We start from the raw sequence: 23,110 nt of genomic DNA, 5'->3' as shown, positions 1-23,110 counted from the left end.
TAAACGCGAGGAAATGATGCTCACACTGCAGAGCTGACCGTCACCGCATTTTATGGATGAGAACGTGGGGCCGGCGTGCAGACAACCGTCCAGGGCTATGAACCTGCAGCGTGTATCCGTGGGCGACCTCTCCAGGGCTCCTTGCCTCCCCATAGGTCACCTCTGCCCGGTGGCCACTGTCACGAGCGCCTGGGGGCTGAGTGGCCCAGAGACTGGTGGTGCAGAGCGGGGCTTCGGGGGGTGGGCGGGGGTGCTGCAAGCCTGGGGAAGCGGCGGGTCAGCAGCGCCAGCTCCCAGAGGTTTCTTGGTGGCGATGGCGGCGGCTGGAGGCAGGACGGAGGTGGGAAATCCAGGGCCCCCAGCCTGGAGAATCACACAGAGCCCCACGCTGACCCCAGGGAGCCGGCCTGGCCCAGACACGGGCCTGCCAGCCTGGGGGCAAGCCACAGCGGGTGCCACCAGCACGGTGGCCACCTCCCCCTGAGACCACCCTCCCCCTCCAGCTCCCCCATCTCAGGGGCTCCGTTATCCTCAGATAAACTTGGCCTTTAGCTTTGGGTGATCTGCCCACTGCCAGGGCTCAGGGTGCGAGGCAGGGCGGTCCTGGGGGCAGGCCTCAGCCCCTGCCCCCTGCCCCCCACACAAGGACCTGGCCACACGGCCAGAAGGCTCTCAGAGGGCCCGACGTGACGAACCCTTCCACGGGAGAAGCTGCAGCCCAGCCCGTCAGCCCAGGGGAGAAGAGGTTCAGAGGCCCGGGAGCACAGTGGAGAAGACACAGCCTCGGCCCCGAGGCCCCATGCCCACTCACGTCGGTGCGGGTGGTGGGCCGGGTGGGGCCCTTCAGACAGTCTGGGTCAGGGCAAGTGTCTGTGCATCTTTGCGTTTGTGTGTGGGGTCTGGGGGTGTCCTCCGTGTGCAGGGTGTGTGGGAGTGAGTGCGAGTCTCCCCGGGGCTCGACGTACTCGGCCCAGACGTGCTGTGTTTGCGTGGGGGCCTGGGGCTGAGACTCACCCTCGGACGGGGATGGACCTCGTGGGCAGCAGCGTCTTCTGCAGCGGCAGCTGCTCCCGCAGCAAGCTGCTCATCTTCGTGAGCACCCAGGGCCGCAGGGGCTCCGAGCTGGTCTCCGTCAGCCAGGAGAACCTGTGGGTGGTGACAGACCGGGGCTGAGAGCTGAGGGCAGGTGCTCCTGCCACGGGCAACCGTGAGGAGGCCGTGGCCCCCAAGGTTGGGCTCGGGGCTGCCCTCAGCCCTCCCAGACCCCTCAACCCAGAGAAACAGGCCGCCAGGCAGAAGCCCCAGGCCGCCCAGCCTGTGGGCTCTGCGGGCTCCTGCCCCGCCCCCACAGCCAGACCCCATCACACCCCCCACAGGAGCAGGTGTGCTGAACAGGCGACAGGAAACAGCCAGCCGAGGCTCTGGGGGGCCCAGCTCAGGGGCGAAGGGGTGGTGTGGAGCCTGCCATCGGGGAGCACGGAGCACCTCAGGGGACAGAGACCCCCACCCGCTCCTGCCGTGTTTCCCAGAGGGTGCTCCTGGGGTGGGGGCCTGCAGAAGGGGGCCCCTCCTGGCTCGGGCTCAGGGTCTACTACCTGTATGGAAATTTCCTGGCAAACTTCTCCTGCGTCCTGGCCTTACTCTTCTTTCCCTGGCGGGACTTCTTGGGGGCCTTCGGGTCCATCACAGAAGGGGGCTACAGTGAGGTGCACCCTTCAGCCGGAGCTGGAAGAGAGGCCGGAGGAGCCAGTCAGGACTCCAACAGCAAGGCTTCCCCGACAGCGCACGGAGATGGGGCGCCGAGGAAGGCTGTGATCCCCCCAGTGCTCAGCACACTGCTCCACAGGCCTGCTCTGGTGTGTCAGTGTGTGTGTGCACGTGTGTGTGTACACGTGTGTCCGTGCAGCTCTACACCATTAGCAGCTCTGAGTCGCCCCTACAATCTGTGTGTATGTGTGTGTGTACACGTGTGTGCACACAGCTCTACACCCAGCGTGGGCTCTGAGTGGCCCCCACAGTCAGAGGGGCCCTCGGCTGACTGGCCCTGCAGGTCCCAGATGCTGCCCCCTCCGCAGCCGCATCCACCCCACGCGGCCCAGCCGGGGCCACCTCGGCTCTCCGGGCCATGTGGGGCCGTGGCCGCACAAGGTCGCACAGGCAGAAAGGCGCGGCTGGCACCCTCAGGAGACGGGCTGCCCCGTGCCATCTCCAGGCTGGGTCTGCAGGGGCTCCTGCCCGAGGCTGGGCTGGACTGACCATCTCCCCCTGGGCCCCGGGAGCCCCCAGGCTGGGTCATCATGAATAAAGCTGCTGTGGATGTTCACGCACAGATTTCCACACAAAGATGCATCCCTGTTTCTCTGTTGCACGCGCTGGGAGTGCAGTTGCTGGGCCAACGGAGGCCCATTGTTTTAGTTTTAAAGAGATCTGCCCCACAGCTTTCGAGTGGCTGGGCCATTTTCCCTGCCCCACAGTCACGGGTAGTTCTCTTTCAAAGGATAAGACAAGAGTAAGGATGACTCAAGCTGGGGCGGAGCAGGACTGGGCACAAGGCTGACTGCAGGGGCTCGTGAGCCCCTCGCCCCAGTGGCTGTGCTCATGCAGCCACATCACCATCCCGTGACCTTCGCGGGCCGAAGCCAGCCGCCTACCAGGCCCCTCCTGGCATGGGGGGCCCTGGTTCCAGGCGGGGGGCTGTGCAGACACCAGCGGGACCGACCGCACCAGGCGACAGGTTCCCCAGGAGCTGGCGCCCTTGAAGCGGCCCTGCTGGCATCTCAGGGATGGGGCAGCCGGGGCAGCTGCGAGGCTGCTCTCCACTGCACTGCCCCTGGAGGGCCTAGGGGGCCCGGGGATGAGCACGGCAGGCCTCTTTCCTGCCTTCTCACCCTAAGCCCCGCTGAGCCAAGGGAGCGGCTCCCAAACACGGTATCTCGCAGCAGTGGGGGCCTGTCCCCCCATCCCCGCCGTGGAAGCCGCTGAGCCACAGGCCCTGAGGGTGAAGGCCACGAAGGCCCCCAGCACTGGTCTGAGCACGCACGCACACGTGGGCACACAGCTCCCGGGGGCCCTCTGGCCTGCACCATCGCCCGTCCACCCTCTGGGGGGGGGCACTGCCCCCTGCTTCTCTGAGCTTGAGTTGCAGCAGCTGCGTTCCTGTGACCACACTTTGCTGTCGGATCTCCTGAGACCGGAGAGAAGCCTCGGAGAAACAAGCACTTCTTTCCGGGCAGGGGCTGGGTCCCCAGGAGCCTTGGGCCCCTGGGGATGGGGCAGCCCTCTGCACCAGGGCAGGCCTTGGACGAGGGACCTGGGCTGGTACGAGAGCAAGGCTCTCAGCCCCTCCCGGGGCGCCAGGCTGGGATGCAGGGAGTGGGCAGGGGGCCCAGGTCCAGGACGGGGTGAGCCTGCGGGGTGTCTGGGCCACGCTGTGGGCCCTGGTTTACTTCCCCACCTGATGGCAGACAGGCCGCTATCGCCCTCTTCAGGTGAGGAGACCGAGGCTCTGGGGGGAACTGCCCTGCCTGCATCTCTGTCCCCCACCCTGCAGTGCGTGGGGGAAGAGGTGGTGTCCAGGCCACATGGCTCCCACAGTCCTGGAGCAGCTGGGCGACAGAGGGTACCCCAGCAGTGACCACAGAGGACATGGCCCTGCCACAGGAACCCAGGGCCTGGAGGGGGCGGGCAGGGGCCCCGACACCCTACCCGGGTCGCCTGCGGACCCTCTTGGTCGTGTGCCTGGGCCTGTGTACTGTGGGAAGCCTGCTCCCGCAGGCAGGGGGGCCCCTGGGGGTCCAGGCTGCCACCCCCAGCCCAGCGGAGATACTGTTGGTGTGGGTCAGAGCGCCCGGCAGTGACCCGGCCCGGGAGGATGCTGATGTGAGGGCCGGCCCCCCTGCAGCCAGAAAGGTGGAGGTGAGCAGAGCCCAGGCCCAGGTACTCACTGGCTGCCCTGTGTGATGAACCTGGGGGAGGCGAATGCTGGCCACGGTCCTGGCTGCCATGCGCCGCCAGGCTCTGGGCCCAGGATGCGGGGCCAGGCCCGCAGCCTCACCCAGCATCAGAGCCCCTGAGGTCACAATCAGTGACTCCTGGCCGGGGAGGGGCCGTGGGAGGGGCTGCGTGGAGCCAGGCTGGTGGGCACCCCGTCTCTGAGGACCCTGCATGGGAGCACCCACAGCCACACACGTGGGAGCAGAGCCCACACAGGGCCTGCAAGCAGCGAACAACCCACCTGGTGGGAATAAAGCTCCTTCCTCGGAGCCTCCCCGATGGTCTGGTGGCTAAGGCTCCACTCTCCCAGTGCAGGGCCACAGGCTCCATCCCTGGTTGGGAACTAAGGGGCCAGGTGCCAAGCGATGCGGAGAAATAGTAAAGAGAAGCTCCTTTCCTGGCTGACCTTGACCTGAGCCCTGGCTGCAGCCCAGGAGCGGCCGGGCTGAGGAGCGCAGGCGTAAGGGTGCAGCTCCGGGGTCTGCTGCCCCATGGAGACCCCACTGGGCTAGGAATCGACCGGGCTGCCGGTGGACGAGCAGCAGGGAGCCTACCAGGCCGGGGCCCCAGCTCAGCGTGAGGACCAGGGCGGGAGGGGAGCGGACGGTGCAGATGGCAGGGCCTGCCTCCGCCCTCACGTCCTTGGCCTTGATCCGGAGGGTCTCGGAGCGGCCCTGACGTGGCGCTCCTGTCCAGGGGTTTGCTGGGGGTGCGATGCAGGATGAGGCCCGAGGGGAGCCCCATGGGGAGCCCTCTTCCTGGTCCCTCCGCCCCTCAGCCGTCCCTGCCCTGAGGTGGGGACCCCCTTCCCTCAGCACTTCCTGCCCTGAGGCAGGGCAGCCCCTCCAGGTGGGGTTGGGAGGCATCCCGTCGCTGGGTCAGCAGTGAAGTCAGCCCTGCAGTGGTGGGCTGAGGGCAGCAGCCTGCTGGGGTCCAGAGGTGCGCACAGGGCCAAGCCCATTGTTCTCGAAGATGGAAACGAACCGAGGGGCAGAGTGAGCAAGACGGGGAAGGAGGCCTGCAGCCAGTGGAGCCCCAGGAGCCCCCAGGCGGCCCACAGCTGTGCAGGACCCTGAGCACCTGGAGGTCCCGGTGGGCTGGGCCTGTCCTGAGGAGCGCAGGCAGGAGAGTGCCACCAGGGAGGGCCGAGGGCCACCTGCCCGGGATTGCGGCTGTGAGGGGTGCCGGGTGAGCCCCCTGCCCGCCCTGCCAGGGCCCGGCACTCACGACCCTCCTGGAGAGCCCCGTGTGCGCCCCGTGGCCAGGTGGGAGGGACTCCCAGGAGCCCTGGCACACTGGTGAGGTCACGGTGCCCAGGGCCCCGGGGCTCGGCCCAGGTGACGGCAGGCCTGTGGGCAGGTGGGGCTCTGTGCTTCTGGTTGCTTCTGCCCCGGCCCCTCTGCAGCAGCCTGACAGTCTAACACCAGTGCTGAGAGGAGGCCTCCGCCGGGACAGCGCGGGCCGGGTGAGGCCAGGGCGGGCTGGGGCGCCGCAGCTGCTCCGGGTGCTCAGTGCAGACAGCCGCGACAAGGCGTGCGTGGGAACACCAGGCGTCTGTGCGGAGAAGGAGGCGAGCGGGCCGGGAGCCCTGGGGTGGACCCAGCGGCCAGTGGAGCTCATGCAAGGAGAGACGTGGTCCCTGGAGGGAGGCGGTGGATAATGGGGCGGGCCCGAGGGACACTCGGGCGAAGGCCACTCGCTGTGCGCACGGACGCCACGAGGGGCTCGCAGGCCACCACGGGGGGTGGGCGCAGCCTTGCACGAGGGCACAAGTCCCGTCTCGGTCAGCCTCTCTGCCTTTCTGCGGGGCCCCGACCCCGACGTGGGCAGGTAAACATCTGGGTCTGCGGTCCAGGTGAGTGATGCCTGGCCTTGGATGGGGGTGCGCGCGCCGCTGGGACATCAACAGGAACTGAAGACATGCGTCCGGAGCAGAGCGTGCACAGCAGAGAGGGCCTTGGGTTAGGAGGCTCTGACGGCTCACGATCAACTGAACATTTATTCTACAATACCCACGACCAGACAGGCCCACAGACAGAGAAGACGCAGTGAGGGGGCCACCACAGCCGGTCTCGTGTCGTCTGTGAACAGACCCAGGTCTGCTTCTTCCTTTCCAGTGCGGACGCCTTTTGCTTCTTTTTCTTGTCTGATTACTCTCTCTAGAACGCCAGGGCGAGTTGAATGAATAGCAGGCAAAGCAGGCATCTTTATCTTGTTCCTGATCTTAGAGGAAAAAACCTTTCGGTCTCGTCTCAATACTGAGGACAGCGTGATCTGTGGGGTTTTCACACGGGGCTTTATCGTGTTGGATTTTGCAGATGCTTTTCTGTACCAACTGAGGTGGTCACGTGGTCTCCGCCTGTCATTCTATTAATGTGGTGTCTCATCGGGTGAGCTCCTTATTGGGAAACACCCTCGCAGCCTCGGAACAAAACTCACTTCACGTACAGTCCTTTAGAGACCTGCTGGGCCTAGCAGGGACTTCCGCCCTGCCGAGGATGTGGCACTGGGCCGTCGGGTGCTGGCCAGGGTGTGCTGGCTGCGTCTCCATCCGGCTGTGGTAGCCTGTGACAGTGATGCATAGAATGACTTGGGAAGTGGTCTCTCTTCTTCAGCTTTTTGAAAGATTTTGAGAGAAATTGCTGTTAATACTTCTTTTACGTTTCACAGAATTACACCATCTGGTCTTGGGCTTTTTTTTAAAGCTGTTGGTTCATTTTTTTAGATCAACTTTATTAAGGCATAACTGACACACAATTAAATGCAGTTAAAATCCTGATAAAATGCACGAGGAAGTAGCCGTCTTCACCATTTTAAAGTGTATGTTCAATTCCAAACCAGTCCATCCTAAAGGAAATAAACCCCAAATATTCACTGGAAGGACTGATGCTGAAGCTGAAGCTCCAAAACTTTGGCCACCTGATGCGAAGAACTGACTCACTGGAAAACACCCTGATGCTGGGAAAGATTGGAGGTGGGAGGAGAAGGGGGCAACAGAGGATGAGATGGCTGGATGGCATCACCGACTCGACGGACATGAATGTCAGGAAACTTTGGGAGACAGCGAAGGCCAGGAAGCCTGGTGTGCTGCAGTCCAGGGGGTCACAAAGAGTCAGACGTGACTTAGCAGCTGAGCAGCCAGCCTGACGGTCGAGGGTGGCAGCTCAGTGAGCTCTCATCTCCGTTCCTCCGTGACGCGCCAGCCGTTTGCGCATCTTCTGTGGATAAATGTCTGCTGAGGCCCTTTGCCCGTTTTCAACCTGCGTGTTTGTTTCTATGTCACTGGGTTTGGAAGTTTCTCAGTATATTCCAGATACTGCATTCTGGAGCACGTGTGGCCTGGACATCTCCCCTCTCCTTCTGGGCTTTGACTTTTGCTCTGCACAGTGTCCTGGTGCCGTTGACCGCACTTACTTTTGCTCTGCACAGTGTCCTGGTGCCGTTGACCCCACAAAGTTTTAACCCCTGAGGTCCAGTCTGTCCATTTACCTCGTCTCCTGTGCCTTTGGCCGCATGAAGAGTCACTGCCAAACTCAGTGTCATGGAGCTCGGCCCTGGGCTTGCTTGTGAGCTCTGTGGCTTTTGCGTTTAGGTCCCTGGCCCACTTTCAGCGGACGTCTGTATACGATGTTAGCAGAGATCTGACGCTGCCCTTTGGCGTGGTTTCCCAGCGCCAGCGGGAGAAAGAGGACACTTTGCTATGAAAGGGTCTCAGTGCTGCTTCCACGGTCCCCCCGACCTGACACGTGAGGCCTGACTTCCCTGTTCTCCACACGCCCCACTCTGAGCTGGGACCATGCTGTTCTCACAGCTGAGGATCTGCAGTAAACTCTGAAACAGAAAGTGTGTGATCTCTGTGCTTTTTCAAGGTTGTTCTGAATGTTCAGAATCCCCTTCAGGTTCTACGGGAACTTCAGGACGGGTTCTTTCATTTCTGCAAAAGTCACTGCTGAGTTTTTGACAGAACCTGAATGTGTGATTGCTTCAGGCACAACTGACATTCTAACAGCATTAAGTTTCCTGATCCACAAACACAGGCTGTCCTTCCACTTATTTGTCTTCCTTTTCTCAACAGTTTGTAGTTTTCACCGTACAACTGTTCCATCTCCTTGGTTAATTTAGTTCCTATGAATTTTCTTCTTCTGGGGGCTACTCTAAGTGGAATCGTTTTCTTCATTTCGATACGGATCACGGTTGGTGTACAGGCTTTCACCGGACTTCCTGGAGTTGATTTCGCATCCTGCAACCTGCTGAGCTCATTCACCAGGTCCAGCAGCTTCTGTGTCTGGACATGAGGCGTCTTGAGTATTTTCTACATCTACAACCCATCATCTGTGAGTGGAGATGATCCTACTTCTTTTTCTTGCCTAATTGCTCTGCATAAACTTTTAATAAGGACGCCGGTGAGCAGAAGTGCAAAAGGCGGCGGCCTTGCCTTGTGAGCTGATCACTGTGGGGCTTTCACGTGCGGCTTTTGTTACACAGAGGTGGTTTTCTTCTATTCCTGGTTCGCTGAGTACTTTGTAACCAGGACAATGTGTTGAATTTAGTCAAATGCTCTTTCAGAATCAACTGATATCATCATGTGACTCTTTTCCCTTCATTCTGCCGATGAGGTATACTGCGCCGATTGGATTCTGCGTGTTGAGCCATTCTTGCATTCCAGACACAGATCTCAGCTGGTTGCAGGGTGTAATCCTAGGAGAAGACCTACCTGAAGGAGAAGAGACAGTGATTCGACGCCAAGGCCGAGACAACGCAGACAGCAGCACTGCCTGGCCAAGGCGCTGAGACAGCCGTCGTGAACAACGCTCCAACAAGTGAGAGAAAACGCTCCGCCTGTGTTACACCCTGTTCAGCTGCCGCCAGCCCACACGCAGGAACCAACAGCGTCTCCTGCGGGCCACCAGGCTGCCTCCACGGCAACCGCTCTCCCACCTCGCCTGCTCGTTTCTCCGCAGTAGCTGGACCCTGGGACTGGTAAGCTGGGCACCCCACCCCTCTGCAGCCCCCTCTGCCGCCTCCAGGAGGGCAGCAAACATCCCGTCCACAGACGGTGACCCCGACTTGCTTACTGGCCTAAAGTTTCTTTAAAAACGAAGTTCTGACCAACGGACCAGTGGGCCAGTGGGAGGAGGGCAGCCCAGGACCGCACTGCCGTCTGGAACCCTGGGCGTGGGGCTGGGGGGTCTGCTTGGGAGGAAACAGGCTCCTCCCCAGGGAAGGCTGCCCGCCTCCAGCCCTTTGAGATGCCGACAGGCGTGCACAGCCCAAGGGCAGGCCCTGGCATCACCTGGTCATCTGCTGAACCAGCCTGTGAGTGAACAGACTGTGAGCAGAACCCTTTTAAATAACTTTAAATTAGATTTCACACAATACAGTACTGAGAACCTTTTAATATTACTCTGAAGATCAACAGGCTGAACACGCCCCCTGGAGTCAGTTTCATAACAGAGTCTGTTTCCTTGAAGCAACAGGGAGGGGCTCAAACCGCAGCAAGCGGAGTCCTGACCTGGACGAGTCCGTCCAGAGAGGCCTTGCGGAGGAGCTGGTGGGCAGAGGTCGGTCTTGGCTCACCTGGCGGCTCTGAGCGAAGACGTCAAGGAGGCAGCGAGTCTGCCCTCCCGTCAGCCCAGCCGGGCAGCGGCCCCGCGCCGTCCCGCCTCCTGTCCCCAGGCAGCATGGGCTCCCTGCGCCGCACGCGCTGTCTCCCCGCCGCGGGGTGGGACAGGACGGGGCGGCGGGGCCTAGCCTCAGCAGCCCTTCTGCGTGATGTCCAGTCCCGATGCCTTGGTGATCTCCAAGGTGGTAAACACCTGCCCGGGGAGGAGAGACAGCGATTCACACGCAGCCGTGCGGACGCCAGTTTTAGGAGGACGCGTCCCTAATGCGACGCTGATGCCGCCCTCGAGAGCACATGGCTGAGGACAGCAGGCCCCTCCCCGTCCCCGGAGCCCCAGCGGGCGCACCTCTCCGCACGTGGGGTGGATCCCGATGGTGTCATCCAGCAGCTGCTTTGTGAGCCCGCACTTCATGGCGGCAGCAAACCCCTGAGTGATCTCCCCGGCGTTCGGTCCAAGGACGTGAAATCCTATCACCCGATCCTTCCGAAAGGAAGCCAGTAGGTTAACGCCCCGAGTAGGAGCCTCGTCACCCCAAGTTCACGGTTGAAACTTACAGCGTCTCCCCCAGAAAAGCGGCTCTAATGCCGCCCTGAGCCCAGAGCACCACCAGGAACCCGCACCCTTGAGACTCTGTGGGGAGAGCCCTGGGTGCATGCCCTGAGGTACCGTGAGCCCTGACCCATCAGGACGAGTGTGCACCCGCTGCCCAGAGGGGTTCCCAGCATGGTGGACGCTTCCAGTTACCCCGAGAGAGTGCTGAATGACAGTCCGATGAGTCGGGGCTAACGGCTACGCTGGGGCGTGTGCCCTCCGAGCAGGGGCCCCACTCCCGGCCCGGGGCACAGACACCGAGGAGTGGGGGGCCCTCTCCCCTTACCCCCACACCCACACACTGTGGGGAGTCGATTCATCCCGGGCACCCCGGGTCTCCAGCACTCAGCCTCCCCATCCACAGCTCTCATCTCTCTCCCCACATCTAGAGCTTCAGGGCCAACAGTGCACCAGGGGAAGGCCTGTGCCCCCACACTCCCGGCCCCCACAGCGGGCCTGCGGAAGAACACCCCACAGTGACTGGACTCCCTGGGGGCCATGGGCGATGCCTGGAATTGCTGGGCCCCACGGGAGGGACCCTCGGAGGGTTGCATGAGGTCACATCATCGGCAACTTCGTGTCCGACCTCCCCAGAAAGAATCTCAGACTCTAAGAAGGGAGGAGCCCCGTCCTGGCACAGCCTGGCACACTCTTCACCGGCCTCGAGGGGCCCTGCTGTCCCCACGGAGGGGCGAGGGGCTCTCAGCTTTCCCTCGTGCTCCACAGGGGGCCCTGCACCCGCCGATGTGAGCGCCTCCATTAGAATTTGAGTAATTCTAACCAGGCTTTCACTGCATGGAGGCATCTCCTGACTGCCTGTGATGCGGCCCATCCACAGGCAGACCGCACTGTGTCACACACAACTGTGTTCCTGGCAGACTGAAGGTCTGTGTCAACCCTGCGTTGAGCATGTCTCCTGGCAACGTCTTTCCAGCAGCAGTTGGTCACCTGGTGGTTCTGTGCCACATTCTGGTAACTCTCACACTATTTCAAACTTCTTCCTTATTATTGTACCCGTGATCAGGGATTGCGATGTTACTCCTGTAACTGTTCTGGGTACCGTGAACCAGGTCCATGTGATACGGGGACCTTTGCTCAAGGCTCCACCAACTAGCTCCAGCCCCCAGCCTGTCTCCCTCTCCTTGGCCTCCCTCTGCCCTGGGACAGGAACACACTGAAATTAGGCCAATAATCTCCCAATGATGGTCTCTGAACGTTCAAATGGAAGGAAGAGTCGCACGCCTCTCCTTGACATCAGAAGCTGGAAATGGGGAGGGCAGGTGGAGAGCCAGGACAGGCTGAGAGCTGGGCCTCCTGAGCCAGACAGTCAGCCAGGCTGAGAACGCGGAGGGACAGCTCTCCAAGGAAACAGAGAGCGCTGCTCCAGCGAGCGGAGGAGCAGGGGGAGAGCAGCAGCCTGCCTGCTGGCGTGGGTGGAGGCAGCTCTGGCGTCCAGGTAGAAGACCACACCAGCCGCCATGCCCTCCAATCAAAGCCTCCAGAGCAGGGCTGTGATCCCCTCCGGTTCCGTGAAGGAGCAGAGAGGGGCGGCTGCAGGGCGGTGGGAACTGGCGGAGCGGGCTCGCAGAGACTCAGGAAGGAACTGTTTCACAGAGACGGCAGCACGGGGCCGGGGCGGCAGCAAGCGCCGCTGCAGAGGCTGCAGCCCTTCACCCAGAAGACCTGACCTCCCCAGAAGCTCCGACACCGAGTGGTTTTCAATGTGGATGGAAAGACGCATCTGGGGCGTTCGTGGGCTTCCCAGGCGGCGCTACTGGTAAAGAACCTGCCTGCCAATGCTGGAGACGTGAGAGACCTGGGTTCCGTTCCTGGGTGGGGAAGAGGCCCTGGAGGTGGGCATGGCAACCCCCTCCAGTAGTCTGGCCTGGAGAGTCCCACGGACAGAGAAGCCTGGCGGGCTGCAGTCTATGGGGTCACAAAGACTCAGACATGACTGAAGCGGCCGAGGGTGCACGCAGTCCTTTCACAGTGAGAGAGGAGAAGTCAGAGTCTGGCTTCACAGCCTCAGAGGACAGGCTGCTCTCGTGCTGGGCGCTGACACATTGGAACCCGGCGCTGACCTACCGTTCCCCAAACCCCAGGGCCTGTAACAATTACGCTGAATTGACTCTGGTTTACGCTCAACAAAGCCGGGACGGCATCTGCTTATAACATGGTTTACGGAATATTTTAAGCCTACTTAAAATAAGCCTACTTTTGAAAGCGACTGCTCAGAAGAAAAGACTCCTTTCCAAATATGAGTGCCCTTTCCCAATGACATGCCCCTGACCATCCCAGGGCTCTGATGAGATGTACGACATGATGGATATTGCTTTCACATCAGCTAACATAACCGCCCTCTGTTGTCCAGCAGTTAAGAAGCAATCTGGACTTCCAAGTCTTATTATTGGACAAATCCACTCTGCTAGGCTGCAGCTACCACAGACAGTGAGTCCTCTGGCGGATCCGGGCAGAGTGGACCGAAGGCCTCTGGAGAGGAGTCCCATTCCAGATGCCGTAAGAGCATCACAGCTCATGGGACGAGCTCAGAACAGAAACCCGAGAGGTGTTTGGAAGAACCTGACTCTAGTCCGTAAGGATGACAGCGAGGGGCCCAGGACTTCCTGGAGGAAGGAAGGGAGACGCGGCGGAAACAGCAGGAGAGCGGGGGTCAAAAGTGGGTCCTGAAGACGGAGCTGCGCTGCCGCCACCTGAGGATAAACGGAACGCAGGAGGAGCTGCTCCCGATGGACGAGCACAGACAGCAGTTCCTGAGGTGGAGCCACTCCTGCAAGAGGGCGTGACCACAGCCGTGATGACAACCAGGACTCGGGACACGACTCACACTTGGCAGATAAAGGACGGCAGGTCGGCAGTGCCACCGTGGGGGAGACTCTGTCAAACACCACTGCCTGCTCCAGAGAAACCACTCATGAAACACGGGTCCTTCCGCGTGGCCAGTGTCCCGGTCATCTTGCTTTCAGAAACAGCTGCGGCCACCCCAGCCTTCAGCCACCTCCACCCTGATCAGTCGGCAGCCCCAGCACTGAGGCCAGAGCCTCCACCAGCAAGGGGTTACAATCTGCTGAGGGCGCAGCTGATGGTTAGAACGTTTAAGCATAAAGTATTTTTAAATTAAGGTTGAACGTTGAATTTTTTAGACAGAATGTGACTGATAAAGACAGTAGTCTGGTGTAAATGTGACCTCACACGCACAGGGAAACCAAACAACACCGGGCTCGCACGACCGTGACATTCGACTTATTGCCAGGCCTGGAACCAAACCCGCAACGTCTTCAAGGCTGCCTGTGTCTCCAGATGCAGACGGACGCGCCTACGCTGTGTCGTTGACGGCCCAGATCACGGCAGAGCCTGAGGCTCCACACCGCCAGTCAGAGCGCCCGAGAGACACGATCCCAGGGAGAAAGGGAGACACGTGTCCAGCCCCCGCAAGCCCAGCACCTGGGCGGCAGTCTGAAGAATTTCTGCCTAGCCCCGAGAGCTATCTTTAAGGAGATTATGAAAACCCAGATACGAGACTAAAAGCGACATTTTAAAATCAAAGCATGCCCACTTCCGACCGCATGACATACGTTGTCCAGTTTATTGCAGATTATCTTCGCATAACAAGTGTTGTTGTCTCTGCCGGCCACTGTCCACTCGAGAGGCCAGAACAGAGTGTGGTAGACCTGCAAGAGACAGGCAGAGGTCAGTGTCCGTGGAGGTGCCCCCGCAGGGCTCCGTGATCACGTGGAGGCGCCCCCGCAGGGCTCCATGATCACACAGAGATGGCAGTTTGTCCACCAGCGCTCAGACACTTAAACACGCATGACCCCAGCTTCCGAGTCTGACGGAAATAAACTCTCCTGCACATTTTATTCAGAGAAGGCAATGGCACCCACTCCAGTACTTTTGCCTGGAAAATCCCATGGATGGAGGAGCCTGCTGGGCTACAGTCCATGGGGTCACTAGAGTCGTACACGACTGAGTGACTTCACTTTCACTTTTCACTTTCATGCGTTGGAGAAGTGTTAGCTCTGCTGTTCCTCCCAGTATGTGGAAGCTTCTGTTTAAGTATTGGATCCTCCTGGTTCAAAGTGGGCGTGAAGTGTGGACCCAACTTCACATTTTTCCTAAATGCCGTACACTTACTCCAACACCCTTAATGAACGTCTTTTGCCATAAATTTAAAACACCGCCTTTATCGCATGTTAATTCTAAGCACCTGAATCAATCTGGGCTTCGGCTTCTGTTCTGCTGGTCTTTGTCGCCCGTGTGCCGCTCAGCACAGTTTTAGTGCCCGTGCCCTCAGGATAAACTACCATCCGACACGGCTGGCACCCTCCTCCGCCCGGTGCCCTCCTTGTCCAGACCCTCCCTTCAGAGTTCCCGAGGGGTCCAGTCGTTAGGACCCCACGCTTTCTTTGCGTGGGGGTGCAAGTTCAATCCCTGGTTGGGGAACTAAGATCTAACAAGCTCAGTGGCACAGCCCGCCCCCCAAAATAATCTCCCTAATACTGCCTTTTTAGAGTTTTAATTGTTAAATCAACTTAGGCACAAGAAGTGCAAATTTAAAAGCTGTGGTCTGTGACTGGCCGCCTCTGCCTCCCGGTGCCCTTTTCAATCAGACACAAGTGCCTTTCCTCCTGCTTGTCATAAGCCTGCACGCTTCTAAACTGCACACTTTCGCTGTGGTCACCTGCTCCTGGGCGGGCTCTCCTTCCTGGCCTGCCCTCCTGTTCAGGAGGTTTCACTCTCTCTTCCCTGGCCTCTGCCCTCCCACCCACCCTTCCAATTACACTGAAATCTGTAAGCTAGATCAGTGCCTGTGTTTCCTCACTAGGAGGAAGCTCTTCAAGGAGAAATGGGCTCCCATGTGCGGGGGGATGAGGCTGGACCCCGACCTCACACATGTACAGAAAGTTCTCAGAATGCATCAGAGGCCCACATGTCAGAGCTGAAAACCGCAACACTCTAGGAGGAAAACACAGGCATCAATCTTCACGACTGTGGGTCAGACAATGATTTGTCAGAAGTGACATCAAAAGTACATGTGACAACAGAAAAAAAAAAAGACACACCAGACTGCACCAAAAGGAAAGGTCTTTGTGCTTCAAAGGGCACCATCAGAAGAGTGAAGACAGAACCCACAGACACGGTGAGAACTTTCATAAATCAGCCCACGGCCTCTCGCTAAGCTTGTGCTGTGTTTCCCTGATGACACTGACGCCGAGATTCCTTCCACGTGTCTTCTGGCCACCCATGCACGTTCTTTGGGGAAATATCCTTTGCTCTTTTAAAAGCCGGGTTGTTTGGTTTTTATTGTTGTAAGAGTTCTTTGATATTCTACATACAAGTTCTTATCAGAGATCAAAGTCCGGAGGACTTTATGGTGTGAGTTTTGTGAATGAATTCCATTTTCTTATCCTGTCTTACTGTGCCCACCCTCACCTTTTCCCCTTAATTTCCTCACTTGAAAAGATACAATACATGGATTTATGCGAGGTTTCCTCAAGTCTCTTTATAATAAGAATATCAAAAATACTAATAGATCAAATTTTCAGTCCTGCAAAATGCAAAAGTGAAAGTCTAGACGGGGTGTGCTGATGTGCAGGGGCCTTGGGAGAGGCCCGAGGGTGCCCCAGGACGGGGCTCTGCCTACAGACGCGCCCTCCATCCGGCCGCAGCCGCCTTCCTCTCATGTGCCTTTGGGACCAAGCGTCAAGTCCACGATGGCTGCCGTCACTTGTCAAGACCCGAGCAAAAGCTCCCACTCACACAGCTGGTTCACTATTCCCAGGAGTTAATTATAAACACTGATCAAATTGCGTCCTCTGCAATGGAAACTTCTCACTGAAAGCACCACCTAAACAACAGCCCCTGAAAACATGGTGGTCCTAACCCTCTGACCCCCTTCATCCCCCACCCCTCCCACGTGGGGAGAAGGGCAGGAGAAAGCCACTCGGACCACCCACCACATCACAGCAAGAGCACACCGTGAGGCGGTGTGACCGGACGGGCAAGGGTGGAGGGGAGCAGAGAGCAGCTCTGGGGGCGTCCGAATGGCCCGCAACCCCGCAGCGCCGCAGCCCTGAAACCGCCCTCCTGAGCCTGCGGGTGGGGCGGGGGGCTCCCAGAGCCACTTCCTGAACCTGGCCCCGCCGCGCCACGTGGGGAAGGTGGACAGAGCCAGCTTGGGCCAGCAAACGTCCCCACGACGTGCGACTGAGACAAACACTGGGTCAGTCAGTTCCTCCAAAGACCAGAAGTGGCACTGAGCTTGCAGTGGGGAGAGGCCACGTGCATATGGCTGCCACGCATGCCTGTTTCTGCAGGAAGAGAAGCGTGACCTGCGAGTGTGTGCGTGCACACACATGTACACACGTACGTGCACACGCGCATGCACACATATGCACACACATGTACACACGTGCACATGCACACACACACGCACACGGGAACCCCAGCAGGAGAGGAGGAGCTGCCGTGGCCCCCAGCCCCTGGCCGGCCCCCCTCCCCACAGCTCCCAGGATACTGCGTGCCCCCCAGGGGCCTCCCCCTCAGATGCTGCCCACGCACTTAAAGCCCTGTACGCACAGTCTGCATCCGTCTTCCCAGCTGTATGACAATCACTCCGCTAGAGACAGGGCTTACATTGTTTACTTTCCAACTTTCCCAAAGCAGGAATGTAATTTCCAACAATGCAGCCATCACAGGAACTTGCAAAACTACAGAATGCAAAGTGGCCAACAGGAGAAACCGTGGATTAGAGGCGAGGTCTGAGAATGCACCAACCGCACGTCTTACATTCAGATTCTCTGCCTGGTACACCTCGCCAGCCTTCTCCTCTGAGTACCCACAGCAGCCGTACTCCAAGGGCGTGAACACCACGGTGGGGACGTTGACGTAGTCACACTGCAAGACAGACAGCTCGTGTCTCGTTTTGTCCTGTTTTTCACAGTGAAAATCCGCACAATGTACATTCATAAACAGAAGACAGACAAGCGCGGCCCAGCGCAGGTGGCCACCGCCCACCACAGTTCGGGGAACTGAGTCACTGAGCAGACAGGGGAGCCCGACTCCGGCTGCTTCAGTGAGACCGGGACCCGCAGCCACGCACAGGACCGCCCCTGCGAGGGTGAGCAGGAAGCCCTTCCGCCACACCGGGCAGGGCGACAGGCCGGCCTGCCAAGCGGAGACGGCCACACGCTGAGCCCATCAGACCCGGAGCCGCGTGGCCCTGCCCCTGGTGCCAGAGCAGCAGCCCACCCAGGACGCGTTCCCCGACCCCTCCGGCAAGAAAAGACGGCCCCACCTGGGTGCCCCCGCGTCGCCCAGGACAACACCCTCAACGTAAGATGCTCACAGCATTTACTCAGAACCATCAGACGGTAGGGGACCGCACACGACACGGGGCGCCTCCCCAGCGCGACGTGCACGCGGTGCACGCGCACTGCCTCTCCTCTCGTCGTGACTGTGACTCAGACGTTGTCCAGAGACAGCGGCGAGGAACGCACCTTCTCTGATCGGCCCCCGAACAGCCTTCGTGCCAGCAGCTTGCCCGCCTGCACGGCGACCGGGGTGAGCTGCGGCTTGCCCTCCAGGACGTCCCCGACAGCATAGACGTAGGACACACTGGTCTGCTCCTCATCATTTACGGGGATCTTGCCCGTCCTATTGTGTTTGGGGAAGAAAAAATATTACAACTGACTGCACTGCTGGAAGCAGACTCTCTTCCGCCAAGCGTCCCTGGACCCGTGGCTCAGACAAACCACTGCCTGCTTTCTGAGTGCTGAGGACAGCGCCAGGCCTCCCCCAGAGTTGAACATGCTGCTGCTGCTAAGTCGCTTCAGTCGTGTCCGACTCTGTGTGACCCCATAGACGGCAGCCCACCAGGCTCCCCGTCCCTGGGATTCTCCAGGCAAGAACACTGGAGTGGGTTTCCATTTCCTTCTCCAATGCATGGAAGTGAAAAGTGAAAGTGAAGTCGCTCAGTCATGTCCGACTCTTAGCGACACCATGGACTGCAGCCTACCAGGCTCCTCCATCCATGGGATTTTCCAGGCAAGAGTACTGGAGTGGGGTGCCATTGCCTTCTCCAAGAGTTGAACATACTGCTTTGGAATTTTCCTCCTTGCCTGATCAAGGACAGACAAATTCATTCTAAACAGAAAGTGGATGCATACATTTCCACAATTATTCTTTACAAGTAACTGCTTAATGCATGAAATGTTTAAGGAAAACATTAAGAGTTATCAACTGATTAATGAAATAACTGATAATACAGAGCTGACAGATTACTTACTACAAAATAAATTCAGAGCACCTCAGTAATGAAGTCAGAATTTCCCAGGGACGATCTGTGGAAACACTGAGCTTTGAGCAGGGCTGGGCGCTAACACCAGGGTACTTACTTCTCACTGACGTTCACACCAATCTTCTCCAGCCCTAACTTCTTCGTACAGGAGTCACGACCAATTGCTAACAAAACCTGCGTTTAGAGAGACGACAGAAACACAGATCATCAACGCCAGGAACGAAAACCAGAACATCACGATGAATCCTTCAGAAGCTGATAGGAGAGTAACAGAATGTCATCAACAGCCTGTGCCAATCGATTTACAGTTTAGATGAAACAGATGCCTGCAGAGACAGACTTTACCAAACTCACACCACAGGACTCAGTGACCCTACGGCCAGGCTGCACCATGCCCCCTCCCCTAACTCGTGCCGAGGCACTGACCCCCAGGGCCTCGGAACGCGACTGGATTTGGGGACAGGCCTTTACAGAGTCGATTAACGTACATCAAGGCCATTGTTCAGTCGAGAAGTCTTGTCCGACTCTTTGTGACCCCATGACCTTGTAGCCCGCCAGACCCCTCTGTCTATGGAATTCTCCAGGCAAGAACACTGGAATTAATGGGTAGCCATGCCCTTCTCCAGGGGACTGAACCCTTGTCTCCTGCGTTGGCAGGCAGACTTTTCTACCAGGGCAGTGTCCTAGTTCAGAACACAACAAAGTACCTGGATGAGGTTCCTCTCAGTTCTGGAGGTCAGACTCCTGAGACCCAGGGTCCGCAGGGCAGCCTCCTCTGAGGCCTCCCCTTGGCGCGCAGATGGTCACTTTTTCCTTGTGACCGTGTGATCAACCCCTACATGCTGTGGCAGCTCAGGCAGATTAAGGGCTTCATACTCACAGAGACCACGTCCACGGTGCATAAACGTCTCCGAGAGTTAACTCTGGGGCCAGGTGACCTTGTTAGTAAAGTGCACGCGACACGAGAAAAACACCGATGACACACGAAGCCTCCAGGACAAGAAAGAGGCGCGACATCCCAAGGCCTGTTTGTGAGGCGTGAACATCTGACACAAGGTCAGACAAGGGCAGTAAAAAGAAAAGAAAACTTGAGAGGACCCCCCTGGTGGCTCAGTGGTTAAGGATCCACCTGCCATTGTGGGGGGCACAGGTTTGATTCCTGGTCTGGGAAAAGCCCGCGTGCCGAGGGACAACTAAACCCCTGGGCCACAGCTACTGAGTCTGGACGCTGCAGAGCTCACGCACAGCAGCAAGAAAGGCCGCTGCAGTGAGAAGCTCACACAAGGCAAGGAAGAGCAGCCCCCTGTCGCGGCCACTGGAGAAAGCCTGCATGCTGCAACGGAGACCCAGCGCAGCAAAATACTAATAATTCAAAACAAAGAAAATCAGAAGCCAACACTCCCCATGAACACAGACGCCAGCTATTTAACGGACGCCAGCAAATAAAATAGAGCAACATAAATACAGGACAACTGATCGTGACCAAGTGTTTTGGGCTTTGTCCCAAAATACGAATCTAGTTTAACATACAGACCAATCAATGGAATTCATCATTTGAACAGAATAAAAAAGAAAAAAACTTCCTCATCCCAATAGAAGCTGGGACAGCATCTGACAAAACTAAGCGCCCTTGCGGATTTCAGAAAATGCCTTGGAGCTCTAGACCTAGAAGCACGCGTCCCCAGCCTCACAGAAGGTCTGCAGACGCCTGAAGGCGTACACGCTCGCAGCGGAGACAGGCCTCACCCACCCGAGACGGGAGACCCTCACAGTCTCTGTTCGGTACCCGTGGATTCTCAGCCAGGGTAACGAGGCAAGAAAAGGAAACGAAATGCACAAACTGGAAAGAAGAAACCAAACTACTGTTTTATGCAGAACAAATCCTAAGAAGGGCAATACAGAAAAATCATGTGTATTTCTACGAACTACCAATTAACCGCTGAATATTTAAAAACTTAAAATGTCATTTGCAGAGATTAAAAATATGAAGTACTCAGAGATACATTTAACAGAAACATGAAAGACCTCCAGAGAAAAATGATAAAATTTTGCTGAGAGAAACTAAAGAGCCTGCAAACATAATAAATGGGAAAAACACAGAGGTCTGTGTACAGGAAAAATCAGTGCTGCTGATTTAAGATGCCAGTTTTACCAAACTCATCTACATAAGCAATACAATCTCAGTCAAAATCCCAGCAGGCTTCTTCTTCAAAATTGGAAAGCTGGTTTTAAATTTATGTGGAGGAAGCCACCTAAGTGTCCATGGGATAAAGAAGATGTGGTGAACATATGCCATGGAATACTGCTCAGCCACAAAAAGACAGTGTGCCACTGTAGCAATGTGGACAGACACAGAGATGATCGCACTAAGGAAGGAGACCAGACGGACAAGCATCTCCTGGTCTCACCTACATGCAGAATCCTAAAGAAATGGCACAGATGACCTTACTCAAAACCAAAGCAGACTGCCAGGCGCAGAACACAGACTTCAGGCTCCCAAAGAGGACAGAGGAGGAAGGGGTAAATTAGAAGTTTGGGATTAACAGATACACAGGACTATATATAAAGTGGATAATTAGCAAGGATCTACTGTAGAGCACAAGAAACTATTCAGAATCTTGTAATAACCTATAATCCAAAGAGAATCTGGAGAAGAGCAGGTGTATAAGAACCAGCCACCAACACACACCACACAGACGGACCCCGAGGGGTGCGGACAGCACGGCTGCAGATCAGCCATGACTCAACAGGAAAAGCTGGCAGAAAAAGAGCAGCCTTAAACAGTCCTTTGACTGTTACAGAAAAAAACATGTCTTCACGGAACACTCTAGGCCCACTCTGTCAAACACGCAAGGCTGTATACTGTCACCCTGCTATGCAACCTCTATGCAGAGGACATCATGAGAAACACTGGGCTGGATGAAGCACAAGCTGGAATCAAGACTGCCAGGAGAAATGTCAACAACCTCAGATATGCAGATAACACCATATGGCACAAAGTGAAGAGGAACTAAAGAGCCTCTTGATGAAAGTGAAAGAGGAGAGTGAAAAAGTTGGCTTAAAACTCAACATTCAGAAAACTAAGACCATGGCATCGGTTTCCTCACTTCATGGCAAACGGACGGGGAGAAAGGTGGCAACAGTGACAGGCTTTACTTCCTGGGCCCAAATCACTGCAGACGGTGACCGCAGCCACGAAGTCAAAAGACGCCTGCTCCGTGGAAGGAAAGCTAGACAGCACAAACGACGAATCTAGACAGCACATTGAGAAGCAGAGGCATCACACTGCCAACAAAGGTCTGTAGAGTCAAAGCTATGGTCATCACATACAGACGGTGACAGCCGGTCACGTCAGGCCATCAGGAAGGCTGAGCACTGGAGAACTGATGCTTTTGAAGTGTGGTGTTGGAGAAGACTCTTGAGAGTCCCTTGGACTGCAAGGAGATCCAACCAGTCCATCCTAAAGGAGATCAGTCCTGGGTGTTCATTGGAAGGACTGATGCTGAAGCTGAAACTCCAATACTTTGGCCACCAATGCAAAGAACTGACTCATTAGGAAAGACCCTGATGCTTGGAAAGACTGAAGGCAGGAGGAGAAGGGGACGACAGAGGGTGAGATGGTTGGATGTCATCACTGACGCAATGGACATGAGTTTGAGCGAGCTCCAGGAGCTGGTGATGGACAGGGAAGCCTGGTGTGCTGCAGTCCCTGGGGTCCCAAAAAGTCAGACACAATTTAGAGACTGAACAAAAACAACAATTCCAGTAGCACATAAATGCTTCTAGAGAACTGAAAAAGAAGGGGCAGATTCCGGACTTCTTTCATGAGCTAGAAAACTTTGATATCCAAATCTGGGAAGTTCAATATGTGAAAGGAAAATTATAAGCCGATATAATTCATGAATATAGATACAAAAATTTTAAATAGCCAAATCTAAAAATATATAAAAAGAACCATTCATCATCCAGTTGGATTTACACCAGTAATACACAGTTGACTGTAAATCAATACAATGCAACACACTGATTGATTAAAGAAAAGATAATCAACAGCCACAAAAGGAACATTCTTACAGCTGAACACCTACTGCTGACTTTTAACAAACAAAAAACCAAAATAACAACAACAACAACTTAGCAAACAAAAATAGAAAATGATTTCTCTACCATGATTAGCTACCGAAACCCTATGGGAAAACCCTGCTCTTTAACCACGAAACAGTGGAAACCTCCCTCCCGACCCCGGAGCAAGGCTGGAGCGCCCAGGTCTGCATTTCCTGTCAGCGCTGCGTGGGGGCCGTGGCTGGTGCCCTCACGCGGAAAGGGAAGAAGAGGAAGAGTCAACAGAAGGAAGCAAGTCCTTGCTACGCATGCATAACAAAGACGCTGAACCGTTTAAGGACACGTGATCAAACGGGCTCAGCTGAATCGAATCACACAATTCGATCACACAATCACACAAGTGAGCAGCCTTTCTATATATCAGCAACAGACTGTGAAAGGTAATGACACGTTTTCAAAAACAGCATTTGTAACTATACAAAAATATGTAAATGCCTAGGAATAAGTCTAACGGAAGATGTTC

General features: G+C 56.8%; 2 protein-coding genes across 3 annotated transcripts in view; both read right to left on the bottom strand.

The window, feature by feature from the left end:
• Positions 1-34: 34 nt before the first annotated feature.
• C22H3orf22 (chromosome 22 C3orf22 homolog) lies at positions 35-9,657 on the bottom strand. 2 transcript variants are annotated; one of them, XM_059879882.1, is made up of 4 exons: positions 9,571-9,657; positions 1,596-1,725; positions 1,015-1,146; positions 35-363 (listed from the first exon to the last, which is right to left on the bottom strand). In XM_059879882.1, exons 2-4 carry the CDS (start codon positions 1,682-1,684, stop codon positions 180-182), a joined length of 405 nt encoding a protein of 134 aa, XP_059735865.1. In that variant the 5' UTR covers positions 1,685-1,725; positions 9,571-9,657; the 3' UTR covers positions 35-179.
• TXNRD3 (thioredoxin reductase 3) overlaps positions 9,371-23,110 on the bottom strand; it is a 33,489-nt gene continuing 19,749 nt past the window's right edge. Inside the window, exons 11-16 of the mRNA NM_001192109.2 lie at positions 18,623-18,699; positions 17,726-17,882; positions 17,016-17,123; positions 13,802-13,897; positions 9,963-10,097; positions 9,371-9,809 (exon numbers count right to left, since the gene is read on the bottom strand). Coding sequence (NP_001179038.2) covers positions 9,741-9,809; positions 9,963-10,097; positions 13,802-13,897; positions 17,016-17,123; positions 17,726-17,882; positions 18,623-18,699 — 642 coding nt within the window. The 3' untranslated portion in view covers positions 9,371-9,740. The remainder of the gene's footprint in view (positions 9,810-9,962; positions 10,098-13,801; positions 13,898-17,015; positions 17,124-17,725; positions 17,883-18,622; positions 18,700-23,110) is intronic.

The sequence above is a fragment of the Bos taurus genome, chromosome 22 (assembly GCF_002263795.3).
Source record: "Bos taurus isolate L1 Dominette 01449 registration number 42190680 breed Hereford chromosome 22, ARS-UCD2.0, whole genome shotgun sequence".
Classification (NCBI taxonomy): domain Eukaryota; kingdom Metazoa; phylum Chordata; class Mammalia; order Artiodactyla; family Bovidae; genus Bos; species Bos taurus.
Note: the sequence above shows the minus strand (reverse complement) of the source record. Positions and strands in the feature narration are given on the sequence as shown.

Coding starts and splice junctions, on each gene's coding strand:
- C22H3orf22 (XM_059879882.1), bottom strand. CDS start 1,684: ATGGACCCGAAGGCCCCCAAGAAGTCCCGCCAGGGAAAGAAGAGTAAG. Junction 1,147..1,595: donor GCCAGGAAATTTCCATACAG/GTAGTAGACCCT, acceptor CACCACCCACAG/GTTCTCCTGGCTGACGGAGA. Junction 364..1,014: donor AGGTCCATCCCCGTCCGAGG/GTGAGTCTCAGC, acceptor GTGATTCTCCAG/GCTGGGGGCCCTGGATTTCC.